This window comes from Microtus ochrogaster, chromosome 5 (assembly GCF_000317375.1).
Source record: "Microtus ochrogaster isolate Prairie Vole_2 chromosome 5, MicOch1.0, whole genome shotgun sequence".
Lineage (NCBI taxonomy): Eukaryota > Metazoa > Chordata > Mammalia > Rodentia > Cricetidae > Microtus > Microtus ochrogaster.
The window spans coordinates 47,497,031-47,514,065 of record NC_022012.1 but is presented as its reverse complement, the minus strand read 5'-3'; the positions used below and the strand labels follow the sequence as shown (position 1 = coordinate 47,514,065).

The 17,035-nt window shown below is 36.0% G+C and overlaps 1 protein-coding gene across 2 annotated transcripts in view; it reads left to right on the top strand.

Moving 5' to 3' along the window:
- The window catches only part of Ddx10 (DEAD-box helicase 10), a 156,599-nt gene that overhangs the window by 32,315 nt on the left and 107,249 nt on the right, over positions 1 to 17,035 (top strand). For both annotated transcript variants that reach the window (XM_005347348.3, XM_013346110.2), the window contains exons 11-13: positions 1,743 to 1,830; positions 4,594 to 4,682; positions 6,570 to 7,041. In XM_005347348.3, the coding sequence (XP_005347405.1) occupies positions 1,743 to 1,830; positions 4,594 to 4,682; positions 6,570 to 7,041 (649 nt within the window). The remainder of the gene's footprint in view (positions 1 to 1,742; positions 1,831 to 4,593; positions 4,683 to 6,569; positions 7,042 to 17,035) is intronic.

Sequence of the window (17,035 nt, the reverse complement as noted above, 5' to 3'; positions counted from 1 at the left end):
TCTTCTTCTTCTTCTTCTTCTTCTTCTTCTTCTTCTTCTTCTTCTTCTTCTTCTTCTTCTTCTTCTTCTTCTTCTTCTTCTTCTTCTTCGATTTACTACATTGAAAAGCAGAGTTCCCTGCTTTTTTTATTTCCTTGTCATTTTATGTGTATGGCTGTTTGCTTTCATGTATGTCCTTTGTTCTGTATTTCTGGTGCTGGAGGGAGCCAAAAGAGGGTGTCAGATCACCTGGATCTGGAGCTACAGAAAGTTGTGAGCTGCCATGTGGGTGTTGAGAATTGAACCCAGGTCCTCTGGAAGAGTGGCTATTGCTCTGTTAACTGCTGAGCCTTCTCTCCAGCACCCCCTGCTTTGTTCTTAATTTTAGGGGGGAAACTGGAAGATTCGCACTTCTGCTAAGGCTAATGTTAAGTCTAACCTTCATTTTTTTAAGAGATGTTACAATTTTTTATTTATAGTTTATAAGTAACTTGTTTTTATTACTTACCTTTGTATATATATATATATGTATATATATATATATATATGGAAGTGATAGGTTATTAATTTATCTATTGAATGTTAAAACAAACATAGTAGTGGTAAAGAATTATTTATTGGTTGAATGATTACTTCATTGATTGATTGAGATAGGGTCTCAATGTATCCCAGGCTACCTTCAAATGTCCTGTGTGTGTAGCTTAGGTGGTCTCCACTTCCCAAATGCTGATATCATTGGCATTTACCACCACCTCTGACTTTAGTTGACTTCTTCTTGAAAATATTAAAAAAAAATTTGTTTGTGCTTGTGTTGTTAATGTTGTGTATATGTGTAGTGTACATGTGCATGCGTGCCCGTACATGTGTCTCTGTTTCGTGGAGGCGCGAGGTTCAGTTTGCTGTCTTTCCTGAATTACCATACTCCATCTTTGTCTTTTGAGACAGTCTCTCGCTCTGAACCTGCTGCTCATCACTCTGGCTAGTCTGGCAGCCTACCTAATGACGGGCAGGGTTCTACCTGTCTTCAGTTTATCTCCATCCTCCCCCAAAGGGCTGAGGTTGCAGACACATACTACAGTGCCTCCGAAGAGCTGAACTTAGATCCTTATGCATACATGGCAGGCACTTTACCAGCCGAGTCATCTCCCCAGCTCTGACACCTTCAAAAATACTATTTATATTGAAACAGTTTTGCAGAATGTAGCAGAGAAAAATAAGAGAAAGGAGAACTTCTTAGTTTCAAGGAGCATTGAAGGTTTGAAAGGGTAATACCTCTTGAATGAAATCATTTTGTGGGTGGTTCTTTCATTTCAAGAAACATAATCTCCTTTCATTGAGGATGTGTACATTGGGCATAGTGGAATCCATCAGAGTCTTACTTGTATTGGAGACATTAAAAAATAGTTTGATTTGTCTAAAAGTAATTTGAACTGTTAGATTCAGAAAGAGCTGGTTGAGAATATAGAAGATAAAAATTGACCACATATTAAGTTTTGAGGTGAGTAGCTTTGTGTGTTTTGAAAAATTTCTCTATTAATAAAGGAAAAACAACTTCATCTACTCTTATTATTTCCCTGTTGCTACTCTAGTGTTGGAGTAATGTAATAATCAGTTTGAAATTAGAAAAACAAAAGGTGTCTCTTAGATGAGAAATAATGTTAAACACTCAAAAGTCAAATTGAAAATGCTGTCTATTATTTCTGTTTTCAAAATTGAGATTTTTTTTAGTTTAACCATTTTTATTTATTTTTTTTATTAAAAAGAATCAATCCAGAAAAACTTATTGATGTTCAGAAAAAGCTAGAGTCATTTTTAGCCCAAGATCAAGATTTAAAAGAAAGAGCTCAAAGGGTAAGTCAACTTTGAATCCAGTGTTTTTTTTTAGAATGAGTTTATATAATCAGTGTTGCATGGTCATAGATAAAAGGTTTAAACAGTGAAATTTTTACTTCTTTAATCCTAAAATTAATTCTTAATTTTAAAAAGTATTTCTTAAAATTTGCCTTAATTAAAAATATTTCTTAAATTTACCTGTGTTTAATTTTATTAGAGACACAGGGAAAGTTCTAAGATGATTTTTAAGTTTGAAGCAGCCTGGTGTCTAGTATACTTGATAAACTTAACTTATTTTTTCAATGAAATTATTATAAGTTCTGATTGCTTTTTCTGGTGGAGAGATTAATATTGTCTTTACTAAGCTGAATTTCTTGGTGGCATAGAATTTTAGCAAATTATCTCCAGTAATGAAATTTGAACCTATTAATATAACTTAATATTCTTGAATAGCTTTTCTGAACTAAAAAAGTCTCAGTAAGAAATTGCCTACACTGACATTTTATTATGATGTACATCTGACATTTTGAAATGTGTGCACATTCTGGAATGGTCAAGTAAGACTAATCAATCTTCAGATCAGTTATTTGTGAGGAGAAATGTTAGGGATTAAAAACCACATGATGCTGAAAACGCTGATAGTGTTGTGATTTACTACATGACTGGCAGGTTATTTGTTTATTGGTTCAGGAGATAGAAAATGCTGAAAAGATGTAGTTTCACTGGTTTAAGCATGTAGAATATTAGCCATCTAGAAATAGATTAGCATGCTGAAATAGATGATGTGTCTTATTGGTGTCACACATGGTTGAGCAGAATGGCTCTTTGCCCAGCACCATCATGCTATCTGGTTTCAGAAAAATGACTTTCTAGCTTTTGATTAATCTTGATGGAACAAAACCTATAAGCACGTGGTATTATTTCTTGTGAGTGACTGCAGAGGAGATACCTTTGAACCAGCACCATTCATTGTTAATGCCTTTGGAGACAGAAAATGGTTTGTTGGAAGATTAGTTGGATAGAAAAGATTGGTTTGAATGTAGAGACACAGAAGAAAATATGAAGTTTAAGAAATATGGACAGAAGGATTAAATATACTTTATAAAATTTTTGTATGTGTATTGTATGTATTCTTTGTGTGCATGTGTCTGTGTAGGTATGCATACATGTGTATGGACATATGTGTGGAGGCCAGAGGTCAGTTATGGATGTCTTCTTCAATCATTCTCTAACCTTATTAGTTAGTAAAAAGTCTCTTACTGTACCTAGGCTTGGACTAACTGGGCTGCATGTTGCAGGGATCCTGCATGTTCCTGGCTTCCCAGTGCTGGGATTACAGGCACATTCTGCATGCCAGCTTTTTAATGTGGATGCCGGGCATTCAGACTCCAGTTCTCAAGCTTCTATGGTCAGTTCTTTATTGACTGTGCCATCTCCCTAGCCCTTCACAAATTATTGTTAAAGTAAAAGTACTTGCTGAGATGGATTTTATTATCTATTTGTTTCACAAACTGATAGGATCAGGATGACATAGCGGTGTCATGAGCATAGCTTTATTTAAAAAAAGTAGAAGTAAAAATTTCCAGGATGATGGTAAATTATTTGAAATCAATATAAAAGGGAAAACTGCCGTTCTGTCAAAATTTGACTCACTTATAGTGAAATTTTATTTTGTTGAAAAAATTATTTTTTGACTATTACAGTAGTATTATCAACAAAAAACATTTATATGCATCTGCTATATTTCAGAAGATATTTTGGGTGTTCTATATGGATTTCTCATTATCATAACACTTAGTTGTTACTGTTGTATTTTTGATAGATGAGAAAATTTCAATTTAGAAAAATGCTGACTTTTGCTCAGTTAATACCATGTAATCAGTACAGATACTCTATCTGTATTATTCTATTGCCTGTGTTATTTCATTGCACTTCATTATAATTAAGTAGTGCTAATTAATATTCAGTAGCTTTTTGGGAAGTTGAGGATTTTCTCATTTGAGGTAAAATTTTATGTAGCCCTGGTTGGCCTTGAATTCCCAATGTCTGTCTCTACCTCCCAAGTGATGGAATTGCAGGCAGTGCACCACCATGCACAGCTACGTAATATTTTGTATTGTGTTGGAATAAAATGCAAAATCTTTCCTAATATTATAGTTGTAGCGGTTTATTTTTCTGTGTATGTAAATTAGAGTTGGTTGATCTAGTTTGTATTTTTTCACTACTTGTCAAGAGCCAATTTCCCCCCAAAATTATTACAGGAACCATCGCCCTGGGGAGTCTGCAGAGAACCCCACACCCCCAATTGTATTGAGAACTGTTCTATTGACAGAGCCTACCCCACACCCAGTTATCTGTTAATAGAGAGCTATCTGTTTGCAGAACCCGCCCCACATTCCAAACTATCTAGAAAACTAGGTGTGTCAACCTGTGAACTCCTGGCCTACGTGACCTGACCAAACGTAACCTCCTGGCCTACGTGACCAGCATGAGCCGCAAGAGTCCAGACCCCTGCAGCCCCCCCCAAACTCCTCATCCTATATACGCTGTAACCCTGTCTCTAATAAACGGAGGCTTTGACAAGAACCCCGCTTGGCTTCCTTCCTCTCTCTCGCCCATTATCTTTCAGATAGTACCTCTCCGGGACCCTGGAATTACTGAACTGCCAGGCGGGTTACAACCCCTAGACTGATTAACCTGCCGAGGCGGACAACAACTACTACTGCATTCTCTCTTAGTTTTCTATTGGTTTAGGCTAATTCTTAATTTTTTATTTTACAGTGCTTTGTCTCCTACATACGTTCGGTATATCTTATGAAGGATAAAGAAGTATTTAATGTGAGCAAGTTACCTATTACTGAATATGCACTGTAAGTATTGATAGCAGCTGTAACAAAGCTGGAGGGGATTGCTCCTAGGGTTTCCTCTAAGAGTCTGCTCTTCACCTCAGAACAGTCTGTTGAAAATCTGCAGAGAAGTATAGTAGATTAACTCTTGGAAGTTAACCAGTATTTTAGTTCTCATTGTCAGGAGGTTCATATTTATAAGTTTTGTTTATTTTTTCAGTCTTTATCTCTTATGGACACTTTCCGTTACTGTTGCAAGATGTTGCAAGATTTAGTGACTCAGGTTGCTGAATGTATGGAAGGACTAACTGGTTTTGTTGGAATAGTTGTGAGATCACAAAAAACGAAAATAACCTTTTAACTTTTAAACTCCCTCTTTGTTGGAGTCCTATCTATGGGAAATGCATTGACCAAATCTTTTAAGTACCCTTGAGCTTTATTATAGCTAGCTTAATGTTTATCTTAGGTTTCCAAGATAAAACATGCTTTAGGCAAAGTCTGAATGCTTGGCTTGTTTTCTAGGAATTTGAATGCCTTTACTTCTAAATTGAGTTTAACAAAGAAAATTTAAAAAATATTTTATTTGAGGATTTCATACATGAGAATATTTATATCCTTTCCATTTTCTCATAACAAAAAATTTGACTTAGGTAAGCTGCTGTTTTCTATTCTGTTAGATTCTACATTTAATATTATATGATCTGTGAGTTGTAAACCCCCTTTATTAGATAGCATTACTATTTTAGTATTAAATGGGAAAAATCCTGTGCCACGGAAAACATGCTTTTGTTTCCTTATGCTTATTTACTAGTTCCTAGTTTCATCATTTTTAAATATGATGCAAAGATTTGGGTTTTTAGCTACTGTTGTATTTTATGTGTAGTTCAGCGTGTTTTTTCTGGTTGCTGCAATATTCACAAATGATGGGCATAGGTTTTGAATACTGCAGGGTCATATATATATATAGCAGCTGTCTTGTTGCATCAAACTAGTAAATGTCCTGTTTGTTGTTGAGGACTTGCTTTTGGTGATGTTTATACAAGGCAAATAGTTATGTTAAGTTTGAGTTATCATTATAGTTTGACTTTGCTCCTAGTTTATGTTGATACTCAGATGTATAATTTTCTTGAGGTGTAGGTTTTCCTTTAGAAGCCTTTGATAACTAAAGCATTTGCCATGTTTATAAGATAGAAGTTTAAAAATATACTAGGGAAATACTTTGAGTGGCCAATGTATGGAGGTCATTTCATTCATTGATAGAATTGCATGTGCATATATACTCTTGTCTTCAAGGAATTCAGGTTTTAGTTTCTGAAAACCATGTCCCTGTACTGCATTATTAGAAATCCTCTGTATATATATAAACTCATTGTCTCACCCTTCATATCATGACGGCAGCAATGATAGAAATGACTGCCACAGTTGCCTATTATTTTCACTGTATTGGATGTTTATTAACTTTATCACAACTCTATTAGGTAGGAATTCTCAATCATTACATTTTTCAGATATGAAAACTTTCTTGAGAATTGAATATTCTTTAGATTATACAACTACTAAATGACAGAGCTATGCATTTTGAACCTTAGCTCTGTTTCTGAGTTTGTGGTTTTCAATAATGAACTTTGCAGTTTCTATTATGAATTATATAGGGGAAAATAGTAGATAAAGCTGCCATTTAATTATTTGTTTATTTGGAGGCTTTGTTTCACTATGGAGCCTTGGCAGACCTGGAACTGTCCTCTAACTCACAGAGATATGTCTGCCTCAGCTTCCTGAGTACTGGGTTTAATAAGAGTAAAGGGGTATGCTACCACGCCTAGCTTAACCTTTGCTTTTTAAAAGTTGTGTTTCTATCCACATACTATCACTATAATGAAATAATTACCTTTGTTCTCTTCATTCCTGAAGGTCTCTTGGTCTTGCTGTTGCTCCACGGATAAGATTTCTTCAAAAGATGGAGAAGCAGCCCAACACAGGAGTGGTAAGGAATCAAGTCACTGAAACAATTGAGCCCAGGGTTCCCTCCCTCAGCAATGACGAAGTAGAAGAATTTCGAGCTTATTTCAGTGAGAAAATGTCCATCCTTCACAAAAGTGGAAAGCAACTAGAAGAGACAGAATCCAGGTTGGCCAGTGGTGAGAGTGAAGAACAGAGCGAAGACACAGAAGATGAAGAAATGGAAGAGCAGCTGGGAAAAGCAGGAGAGCCTCGTACTGAATCCGTTCTCAAAATTGAAGAGGCACAGGAGGATGCCAAGGAAGGTCCTGTGCAGTTCTTAGTGAGGGATGATGATGAGGAAGATGGGCCCGATGCTGATTTCCTCACAGTGAAGCGGCGTGATGTGTTTGGGTTGGATCTTAAAGAGAATCAAGCATTGTCGGTAAGTTTACTCCAAATGGAGTCTTCTCTTGCCTCTCTACTCTGTGCTGATTGTAGTCTTTGCAAAGTCATGAGAAGAACAACTAAGAGGAGCTTAGGGTGAGTGTCTGCGTTGTGTACTCTTCATTTCTGTTTGTGTTTAAATACAGGAAAAGTGTCAAAGAATTCTCATACTCTTCCTAACTTCAAAGCTTGAGGTTGTCAGTCTTTTTTAATGGTTTTTACTGCCATGTTTTGAAAGTGATTGTAGTAAAGATTGTGACATGAAGGGCAGTGAGGGTTATTGTCACATTGTGATAATCCTTCACTATGAGTCACCATCCAGTCTCTCGATGGACCACGTTAGTATGAACAGCAGTTGTAATTACGTGCACTTTAAAAAAATTATTTCTTCATATGTAAGTCCATTTTTTTTTTTTGTTTGGTTTTTCGAGACAGGGTTTCTCTGTGGCTTTGGAGCCTGTCCTGGAACTAGCTCTGTAGACCAGGCTGGTCTTGAACTCACAGAGATCCGCCTGCCTCTGCCTCCCGAGTGCTGGGATTAAAGGCGTGCGCCACCACCGCCCGGCTGTAAGTCCATTTTTATTTCGATCAGATTCACCCCTTCATTGCTTCATGTCTATGCATGTATAATTATGGCCTCTCTCGATGATATATCTGTGTCTCTGTGTGTGTGTGTGAATCTTTCTGTCTATTTATATCTACATCTGTAACACGAATAATAAAAGCCCAGGGATAGATTGGGGTTCAACCTGAAGATTAGAAAAGCAAAGCAGCCAAACCACTAGAGAGTTTTTACCTCTATGAAATCTTCAGACTGAAAGAGAGCGAGTTCCTGTCTCATCCCGCCTTATATTCCTCTCTAGTGCTAGTATTAAAGGCGTGCACCACCACCTCCAGGCCTCTATGACTTAACTAGTGTGGCTGCTGGAATTAACGGTTTGTGTCACCTCTGCCTGGCCTGTATGGCTGACTAGTGTAGTTGTTTTGTGTTCTGATCTTCAGGCAAGCTTTATTAAAATACAAATGAAATATCACTACATGCACCTGTGTCTGTATCTATCTCCATATCATCTGTTTTCTCCTTCTTATATATAACCGACCAAATCATTTTGGAGTTTCCTGCATGCTTGTGGGTGTAGATCTGTCCTCTAGAGCAAAGGCTACCTACCTGGGACCTTACCACTGAAGGAAGCTGTTTTCTCTCTCCAAGAGCTGTTGGCTATTAGTATTTCATCTTTCTGAATATGAAATGAATTGATTTGTTTAAAGATTACCTATTTTATGCGCACGAGTGTTTTGCCTGCATGTGTGTTAGCATTTCATGTATGTGGTATTGTGGAAGCCAGAAGAACTTGGAACTGGAGTCAGGGATGGTCGTTAGCCATTAGTTGGTTGCTGGGAACTGAACATGGGTTATCTGTGAGGGTAACAAGTGTTCTTAGCCACTGATTCTCTAGTCCCATGAAATTATCTACCTACCTACCTATCATCTACCTGTCTTTTTATTTTATGTGCATTAGTGTTTTGCCTGCATGCATGTCTATATCAGGGCATTAGATCCCTTGGAACTCGAGTTGCAGACAGTTGTGAGCTACCATTGAACCTGGGTCCCTTGGAAGACCATCCAGTGCTCATAATCACTGAGTCATCTCCCCAGTCCATAAAACTTATTTTTAATGAGATACTTGATTTTGAGAACCAAGTTAGTATCTTAAGTAGAAATTTCTCATTACTTTTGGTGAGCTCCTGAAAGAATTGAGTGAAAAATTCAGCCTGACTCTTACTCATCGTAGAGTGTTTCTAAAAATCGCAAGTTACAGCTAGTACCTCATTTTGAACCATGAAACTTTGGAAAGTGTTTCCTAAAGTAACTAGAGATACAAAGTGGCTGATAGCCTTATTGAGACTGACTATCGAGAGGGATGGTTTATAAAAAAGCATGTCATTTATTTCCTGAATACCCTGTGAAGTAGGTGCTGATTATATAGTGTGGAGCAAAATCCCATACTGACCTATTCTTTAAATTAAGCTATTTAAAGTCTGTGATTACTTCAAGTAAATGAAATAAGAATAAGGCGTTGGATTTTATTCTAATCTATTAAGACAGTGTGATGATTGATGTTGATTGTCAGCTTGACTGGATTGAAAGTCATCAGAAAGATTTGTACAGCACACTGTCTATAAAACACCTTTCTAAAAAGGTAAATTTATGTAATAGATAGTAAAAAAATCTCTTACGAACTACATCTTGGCTTGAAAAAAAAGGTTTTAATAATTCTAACAATCTAGAGTGAAACTGTTCATCATTAAAACATTGCTTCTTCCCCTTTGTATTAAGTTACTGCATTCTGTTCCTAACCTCTGATTTAACTTTTGTAGTTTTCATGATGACTTGTAGATAGAACCATAGAGTTTGTAGGATCATGTGTGTGCTTGACTGTAGTCACCAGTCCCTTGTTCCTTTTAGTTGCTGAGCTCTACTTCATAGTGTGAGGATTTGCAAGATGTTTATCAGTGGGCATTGTTCACAATTTTTTGGAATTATGACAAAAGCTATGTTTGCACAACCTTTTTTCCTTTCTTTGGAATGTATGTAAACTAGTGGGGTAGACACACATCAGGACGTAAGGCAAGTAAGTGTGTTTTTCTTGGAGAGAAGCTCTACAGTTACTTACAAGATGGGTTTGTTTGAACATTTGTGAGTCTTTAAAACTCAATATTGCTTGTTTTTAAATTCAGCTACATAGCCAAGTCTATTAAATTTTTATGGTGTTCCCCTTGTGATGACTAATGGTGGATGTCCTCTCACCCCATATTTGCTGCCTTTATGTTTTGTGTGATAAAACATCTATCTTTGGCTTGTTAAGAAATTGTATTGCTTATTTGACTGGGTTGTTTATGTATTTTATATACATATCCCTCATTAGATGTGTTTTGCTAGTATTTTCTTTCAGTTATGTCTTACAAAGAGCAGAAGTGTTCAAGTTTGAAGTGTTTATTATCTTTTATAATTTATAAGTATCATATCTGTTAAGTTTGTGGTCAATAGAATGTTATGAAACTCTTGTACTATATTTTCTTTCAGAACTCTTAGAGATTTAGCCTTTTATTAAGAACTAAAATTTATTTCAACTTAGTTTTTGTGAATGGATCTAAGTCAGGGGCCAACTTAAACTTTTTGGTTCTTGTTTATCGGTATTCAATAGATTCCTTACCTTTCTTAGGAAAGATGATGCCTTTTTTCCATTGAATTACCTTGACTCCTTGTTGAAATCAGTTGAAAGACACTGGGTGTGTGTATGTGTTGTGATTTCTTCTGTGTTTTATTTTGACTAATGACATCTGTCATGATTGTAGTAGCTTTATGGTAAACCTGAAGTCAAATTACTTTCTGTTTTTCAATTTGGTATCCTTTTCTCCACTATACATTGTAGATGGATGTTTTTTGTCATGCCTGGTCCCACAGCCATTCAGTCTCAAACACACAGAGGCTTATGTTAATTATAAACTGTCTGGCCTATTGTTCAGGCTACCTATTGTTACTAGCTACCTCTTACAACTTAAATTGACCCATAATTCTTACCTATGTTTAGCCACGTAGCTTGGTACCTTTTCTCAGTAAGGCATTCTCTCTTGCTTCCTTTGCCTCTGGATGACTACTGTGTGTCTCCCTTTTCTCTTCTCAGAATTCTCCTAGTCTGGTTGCCCCACCTATACTTTCTGCCTGGCTATTGACTAATCAGTATTGCACCAATACGAGTGACAAATCTTTACAGTGTACAAGAGCATTCATCCATAACAATACATGTTGGCTTTTTTGGTGCCATTACATTTTCATAGGTTTTAAAATTAGCTATTTGATTTGTACACAAAGCCTGTGGTGTCTTCATTAACACTGCATTGAGGTTTTAAATCTGTTTGGAGCCAATTGACACCTCAATTCCGAGTCTTTTGATTCTATTAATATGATAATCTTCACTTATTTTTTTTTAGGTTTCCTTATTTTGTTAAATTAGTCTTTTATTATTTGGTATTTTTTCTGTACTATTTTACATGAAACTTAAAAAATTTCAGTTTGTAATTTTTTTCTGGCCACTATACAGAAATACAATTTGGTTTTGTGTATCAGTTATTTTAAACTGACCTATTCTAGTGACATTATTTTCCTTGGTACTTCTTTGAAGTCTTCTTTGTAATCACCTTTATTTGTGAACACCAAAATAATAACAATAATTTTTACCTTCTGTACATCTTTTGTTTCATTTTCTTGCCTGATTGTAATTGATTAGGCCCTTAAGAATGGGAGAGTTAAGGATAGATACCAAAATGTTGTTCTTGATCTTAGATGAGAGAAACATTCAGATTTTACCCTGGTATCTGATGTTTGCTTCCAATTGTTTTGTTTTATGGGAAAGTTCCATTTGATTCCTAGTCTAGTAATAATTTTTTTTTTACCATAAATGGATGACAGATTTTGTCATGTTTTTTTTTTGTAATTATTAAGGTGATCACTCTCGTCTGTTGATAACAATATATTGACTGATTTCTACCCTAGTATTAACTTAGTTTATACCTGTGGAAAAGCCTTTACATAAGCATGGTTCTTTTCCTTGTTAGAGTGCTGGATTCTAGTTAATAATAGATATTTTGTTAGGGACCTTTGTTTCTGTTGTCACAAAGAAAATTTATTTTCTTTCTTGACCTGTCTAAATACTATATATTTTAAAGGTTTTGTTTTATTTTGTCAAATAATCCAACAGAATAGTCATGTTGATCATGGTCACGCTCTCCCTGTCATTGTCATTGTCTACCGCTATTGAATAGTAACAGATTGTTTGAATTCCTTTTTAGGTTTACTTGTAGAAAATTGGCATTTTGAAGCTGTATAAGAATTATTATTATTATTATTATTTTTTTTTTTTTTTGGTTTTTCGAGACAGGGTTTCTCTGTGGTTTTGGAGCCTGTCCTGGAACTAGCTCTTGTAGACCAGGCTGGTCTCAAACTCACAGAGATCCGCCTGCCTCTGCCTCCCAAGTGCTGGGATTAAAGGCATGCGCCACCACTGCCTGGCGAATTATTTGGTTGAAAGATATTATTGAATTTTTGTAACCAGGAGCATAAATGATTTACTATTAATAATTTGAAATGATAGAGCAGGCACAGCTTTGTGATTTAGATAATAGGTAATAGTTTATGGTTTCTAATTATGATCTAAAATTCTGCTTCTATCATACTGTAAAATGCAAGCTTTTCATCGCCAGATATGGCCCCCTCTTTACTCTGGGCCAGAATAGTATACATACATGCACATGCTTCTGTGAGCACATGGGTGTGTGGGTCCCATGGCGGCCAGAAGAGGCCATTGGTTCCTGAAGGCGTACGTCACAAACAATGCCACACCAGTTTGGAATTATGATTAATAGGGTGGTATTTATTTAAAGGGGAAAAAACTTACAGATCACCGTCCCAGCCCTCTGCGCAACCAGGAAGGGAGTCTTGTTGCCGGTGGAGCAGGAAGTGAAGTGGCCGCTTTTTTAAAGGGAGAGAGACCACGCCCCAATGGGCTGGTATCTCAGCGGCTATAGGCTGGAGGAGCGGGAGGACCTCCCTCAACAGGTTCCCCTGGAACTGGAATAACAGGTGGTTTTGAGTTACACTGTGAGTGCTGGGTCTAAGCTTGGAGCCTCTGGAAGAACAAGTCTTAACTGCTGACACATCTCTCTAGTCCTAAAACACTAACATTTTAAGCTATGATTTTGAAGTATTATGCCATCTTTATCAGACATGACAAGCACGTTGGGGCCATTGATGTGGCACTAATCAAGGCAAATTTTTTCTATTCCTTCATGTTGCCTAATATTATATACAAATCAGGGTTGAAATTAATGATTCTTCAGCTGAAATAGAACTAGTTGACTTTCCCAACCTCCTTTACTTTGTCCTTGAATTTTTAAAATGAGCATTTTTGGGGTTCATGTTAATATGTTTTTGATTCTTTATCATCTTTTGAAGGCAGTGGGTTTTGATTGTGTCTTAAGCTGTGCAGTTTTAATCAACTTTTCATTTTATCTGTTACAATTTTTAAAGATTTTACTTCTGTATTCCAGTCATTACTTAGTGGAAATTGCCTTTTTTTTTTTTTTTGTTTCTGGGATATAGAATAGGAAATAATATTATTGCTTAAATGTCTAAGTGATCATATTCCCCGTGGGGATTGAGTGCTTCTGTAGACGGTTACTTTTGTTCAAGTCTGATTGTAGATACCATACCAGACATGTTAGAGATTGCTTTCATGACTTATAGTCTAAACTTTTCAATTTTTTTTCTTCTGTCTCCTTGGGGAAAAAAGGTATATTTGCCAAACTAATTTAAGTTTGGAGACAGTGGAAATAGATAGGAATGCAGAAAACATGGAATTTGTCTAGTGATCATATCACTGATACTGTAACAATAGTTATTTGGCATTGTATGCCAAATACCTTTGTTATAAACTCTCATTTTTAATGATGTATTTTTTTTTCTTTGAAATGGGGTCTTGTTGTATAGACTTGATTTGAAGTCCTGAGCTCAAGGAATCACCCTGTTTCAACCATAACTACCACATCTAGCAAGTTCTCTTTTTAAACCATGACAAGTAGATGTTGTTATCTAAATTTTCACAGAGGCAGGAATAAAAATCAAAACAAAAGGAAAACTTGTAAATGAGACTTGGAAGGTCACAGGGGAAGAGAGTGTCCCGTAGTCGTGGCTGCAGGCTGATGGGCTCTTACTGACTGAAGAGTCAGCTGGAGTTGCTGAGCACTGAGCTTCTTGAATCCTGCTCTTCTGCCCCAGGATCCAGGTCACAAATGTACACTGCTGCTCTTGGCATCTACGGAGATTCTGGGGTTTTGAACTTAGGTTCCCATACCTGTTGGTACTTTACCCGCTGAGCCGCTTCACTAGCCTTCTCTGCGGTGCCTTTCACCAGATATACACCAGTGCTAGTTTGAGGCCATTTTCTTTCCTTTTTTAAAAAATGACTTTTACTTTTACTATTATTATTTTTTTTATTTTATGTGCATTAGTATTTTACCTGCATGTATGAGAGAGATACTGTGAGAGTATCAGATCTCCTGGAGAAGGATTTATAGGCAATTGTGAAATGCCATGTGGGTGCTGGGAATTGAACCTATGTAGGCGTTTTTAAGGAGGTCCACAAGAACCCAGGAAAAAAGATAAAAGTATTTATTTATTTGTTTGTTTGTTTGTTTATTTATTTTGGGAAAAAGCTCACATTAGCGTCGCTATCCTCTGTGGTTACTGGAAGCTGCAAACCGAACTCTGACTACCAGCCAAGAGAGAGCTTGCATGTTTTCTGTCTGCACTTAGAGTACCTCAAACCACACCCTAATGGGCCAGCACACAAATGGCTATTGGCTGAATGAATTCCCACAATAAACCTAGGTCCTCCGGAAGAACAACCAGTGTTCCTAAGCACTGGGTTGTCTCTCCAGCTCTCTGAGGTCATTTACTTAAATGATCTCTCGTGTCTTTTGTACAAATTTAGTACAAATTCAGGTCCATGAGTATTCAAGATCTTTGATAATGTGTGTTTCATTAAAAAAATCTATATTATCAATTTACAAGGGCTTTAAAATACCATACATAAATGTATATCAAATGTTAAACTTAAATAAAGCTTTTGGTTTGGTGAAATATTAGGATGGGGAAAGTGCTGTAATAGGAATGTATTTGTTTTCTGTAGTACACTATTACAAATACTGACATTGAAATATGAACTTATTATTTTACTTTTCCTAAGTCAGAAGTGTTAAATCCACTCAGCTAAAAGCAAAGAATAAGCAGCACTGAGCTTCTTTCTGTGGGGAAGGGGTGAGCCATTGTCGTGTCCTTTTCAGCCATCAGAGGTTTCACAGGCATGCCCAGAGACTCACGTTCCAGATGATGCTAAATTCTCTTAACATCACAGAGTTCTAAGCTTTATTTTAGTCATTGCTGTATAGTTCTTCTTTAATGAGCAGAGTCATTCACTAAAATATGTTGAAAAAATTATTAGGGGTAGAAAATTGAATAAACAAAATAATTAATTCACTAAGCGTGTGTTATACTTCTAGCTATGTAACAAACCCTAATTTTTATATGGACTGCCTCCCGCAGTATGTGTTTAATTAAACAAATGGTACAAATACAAGATATGAATGAAAAGTTTTCAAACATTTTCCATTTCATTTTATTATGGCATATGATATAATCTCATAGAACTTGGTTAATCTTTTCCATTCTCTTTTTATAATAAGGGGATGGGCTGAGCAGCTTTCAAAGAGTTAGCCACCAATCTCTGTTCAACTTCATTGAGTACTAAAAGCAGGGATGCTTTTCAGGAAGACTGTTTTAAATCTATTGTGAAAATAATTCTGTTCTGTACACACCTTTCTCTTTCTTTTGGAGAGCAAGCAATAGTCTGGAGGTAGCCCCCCCCCTCTCTCTGGTCTGAGACAGTTTATTTTGATGGATAGTAACTGTTAGAACTGGAATATTTTTTGGTCCTCTGATTCTAATCTTTCTAAATATTTGTTAATGTCAACTTTAAAAATGTTTTGGCCTCAAAATACCTTGTAGTAAATTTCTTGCTTGATGAGCCTACCTCTGTATTGTTGTGTTGCTCTCAGTGGTTTGTTTCTGATGAGAGCTCCTTGGAAAAACCATGGCCCATGAATTGTAGGATTGTAGAGAAAGGGCTTAGCAGACTTGTCTTTGTAAAGCATTTCAGCAGCTCTAGTGGGACTGTTCCTGCTTCAAGTTAGGGACCTTTGACTTCTGCTTTTTGGGGTAGATATAAGATGGAGGAAACAGTGTTGCAGAAGTAATAAAACACTGATAGCATGGAGATCTATACATGTAGATTCCCTGCAATATATATTTGGTAAAAGCATAATGTAGAAGCCATGATAAATATACTATGAATAAGAAATAAAGTTAATACTTCATTAAGTAAATGTAGATGACATTTTCAACAATAATATATTAAGAATCAAAGTTTGAGTTTGTACTTTTTATTAAAAGTGATCATTATTGATACTTATTATTCACTGGAACTTCTGAGTTGCCTTTCTGGCAGTTGGAATAGAACAATAGTCCTTTTGGATCAAACTTGCTGTTCTTGATCTTCTTAAATTATTAAAAAATGAAGGTCTACACATATCAAGCTGAAAATTATTAGCAAGTCCTAGCTGTCAGTGCTTTTGACATTCCCAGTAGTATACATGGGTAACGGTTCATTTACTCAGTCTGAGCAATTTATTGACTCTAACTATTGAGAGCAGTAATGTTGCAGCCTACCAGGTCTGAGTCAGAGGTAACCTTTCCAAACTCTAATGATTTGCCATAATCACCTTATAGAAGACATTATAAAGCTCTACTGGAGAACAAATACCTTGTCCTTATTTTAACATTAGATATATTCTTCCGAAGTTAAAGAAAAGAACATTTTGTGCAGTAAAAAACATTTCACTGTTGACTTTTATTACAAGTGCTGTAACAATAGGAAAAGTTTTCACCTAGTACCTACTACAGTCAATCTTAATTTGTCCACTTCAGGGGGTTTTAATGGTGTGAAATGTGTGGGCATCTTAATTCTCCAATAATCTTTTAAAGAAATTATTTTAATGGGAGTCTTTCTTGATCTCCCTAGAAAAATGCTCAAATATGTCAAAATGAAAGTTAATTATTAGTGACCTCTTACTTCTTAACTAATTTCAAATAAACTAAAATAGTTTGATTGGTTGATGTATTACTCCAAGATAATTTTCTAGATACGCATTAAACATGGATTAAGAATAATGAAGAGTTAAATTTGGTGTCACAGAATTGTACGCTTGGATCTTAGAGACAACAGTGGAAAGAGTCATAGTTACTGGATAATTTAAGATTTCAAAAAATGCTAAGGCCTTAGGGACAAAAGGCCATGAGTTGTTTTTTTTTTTTTTTT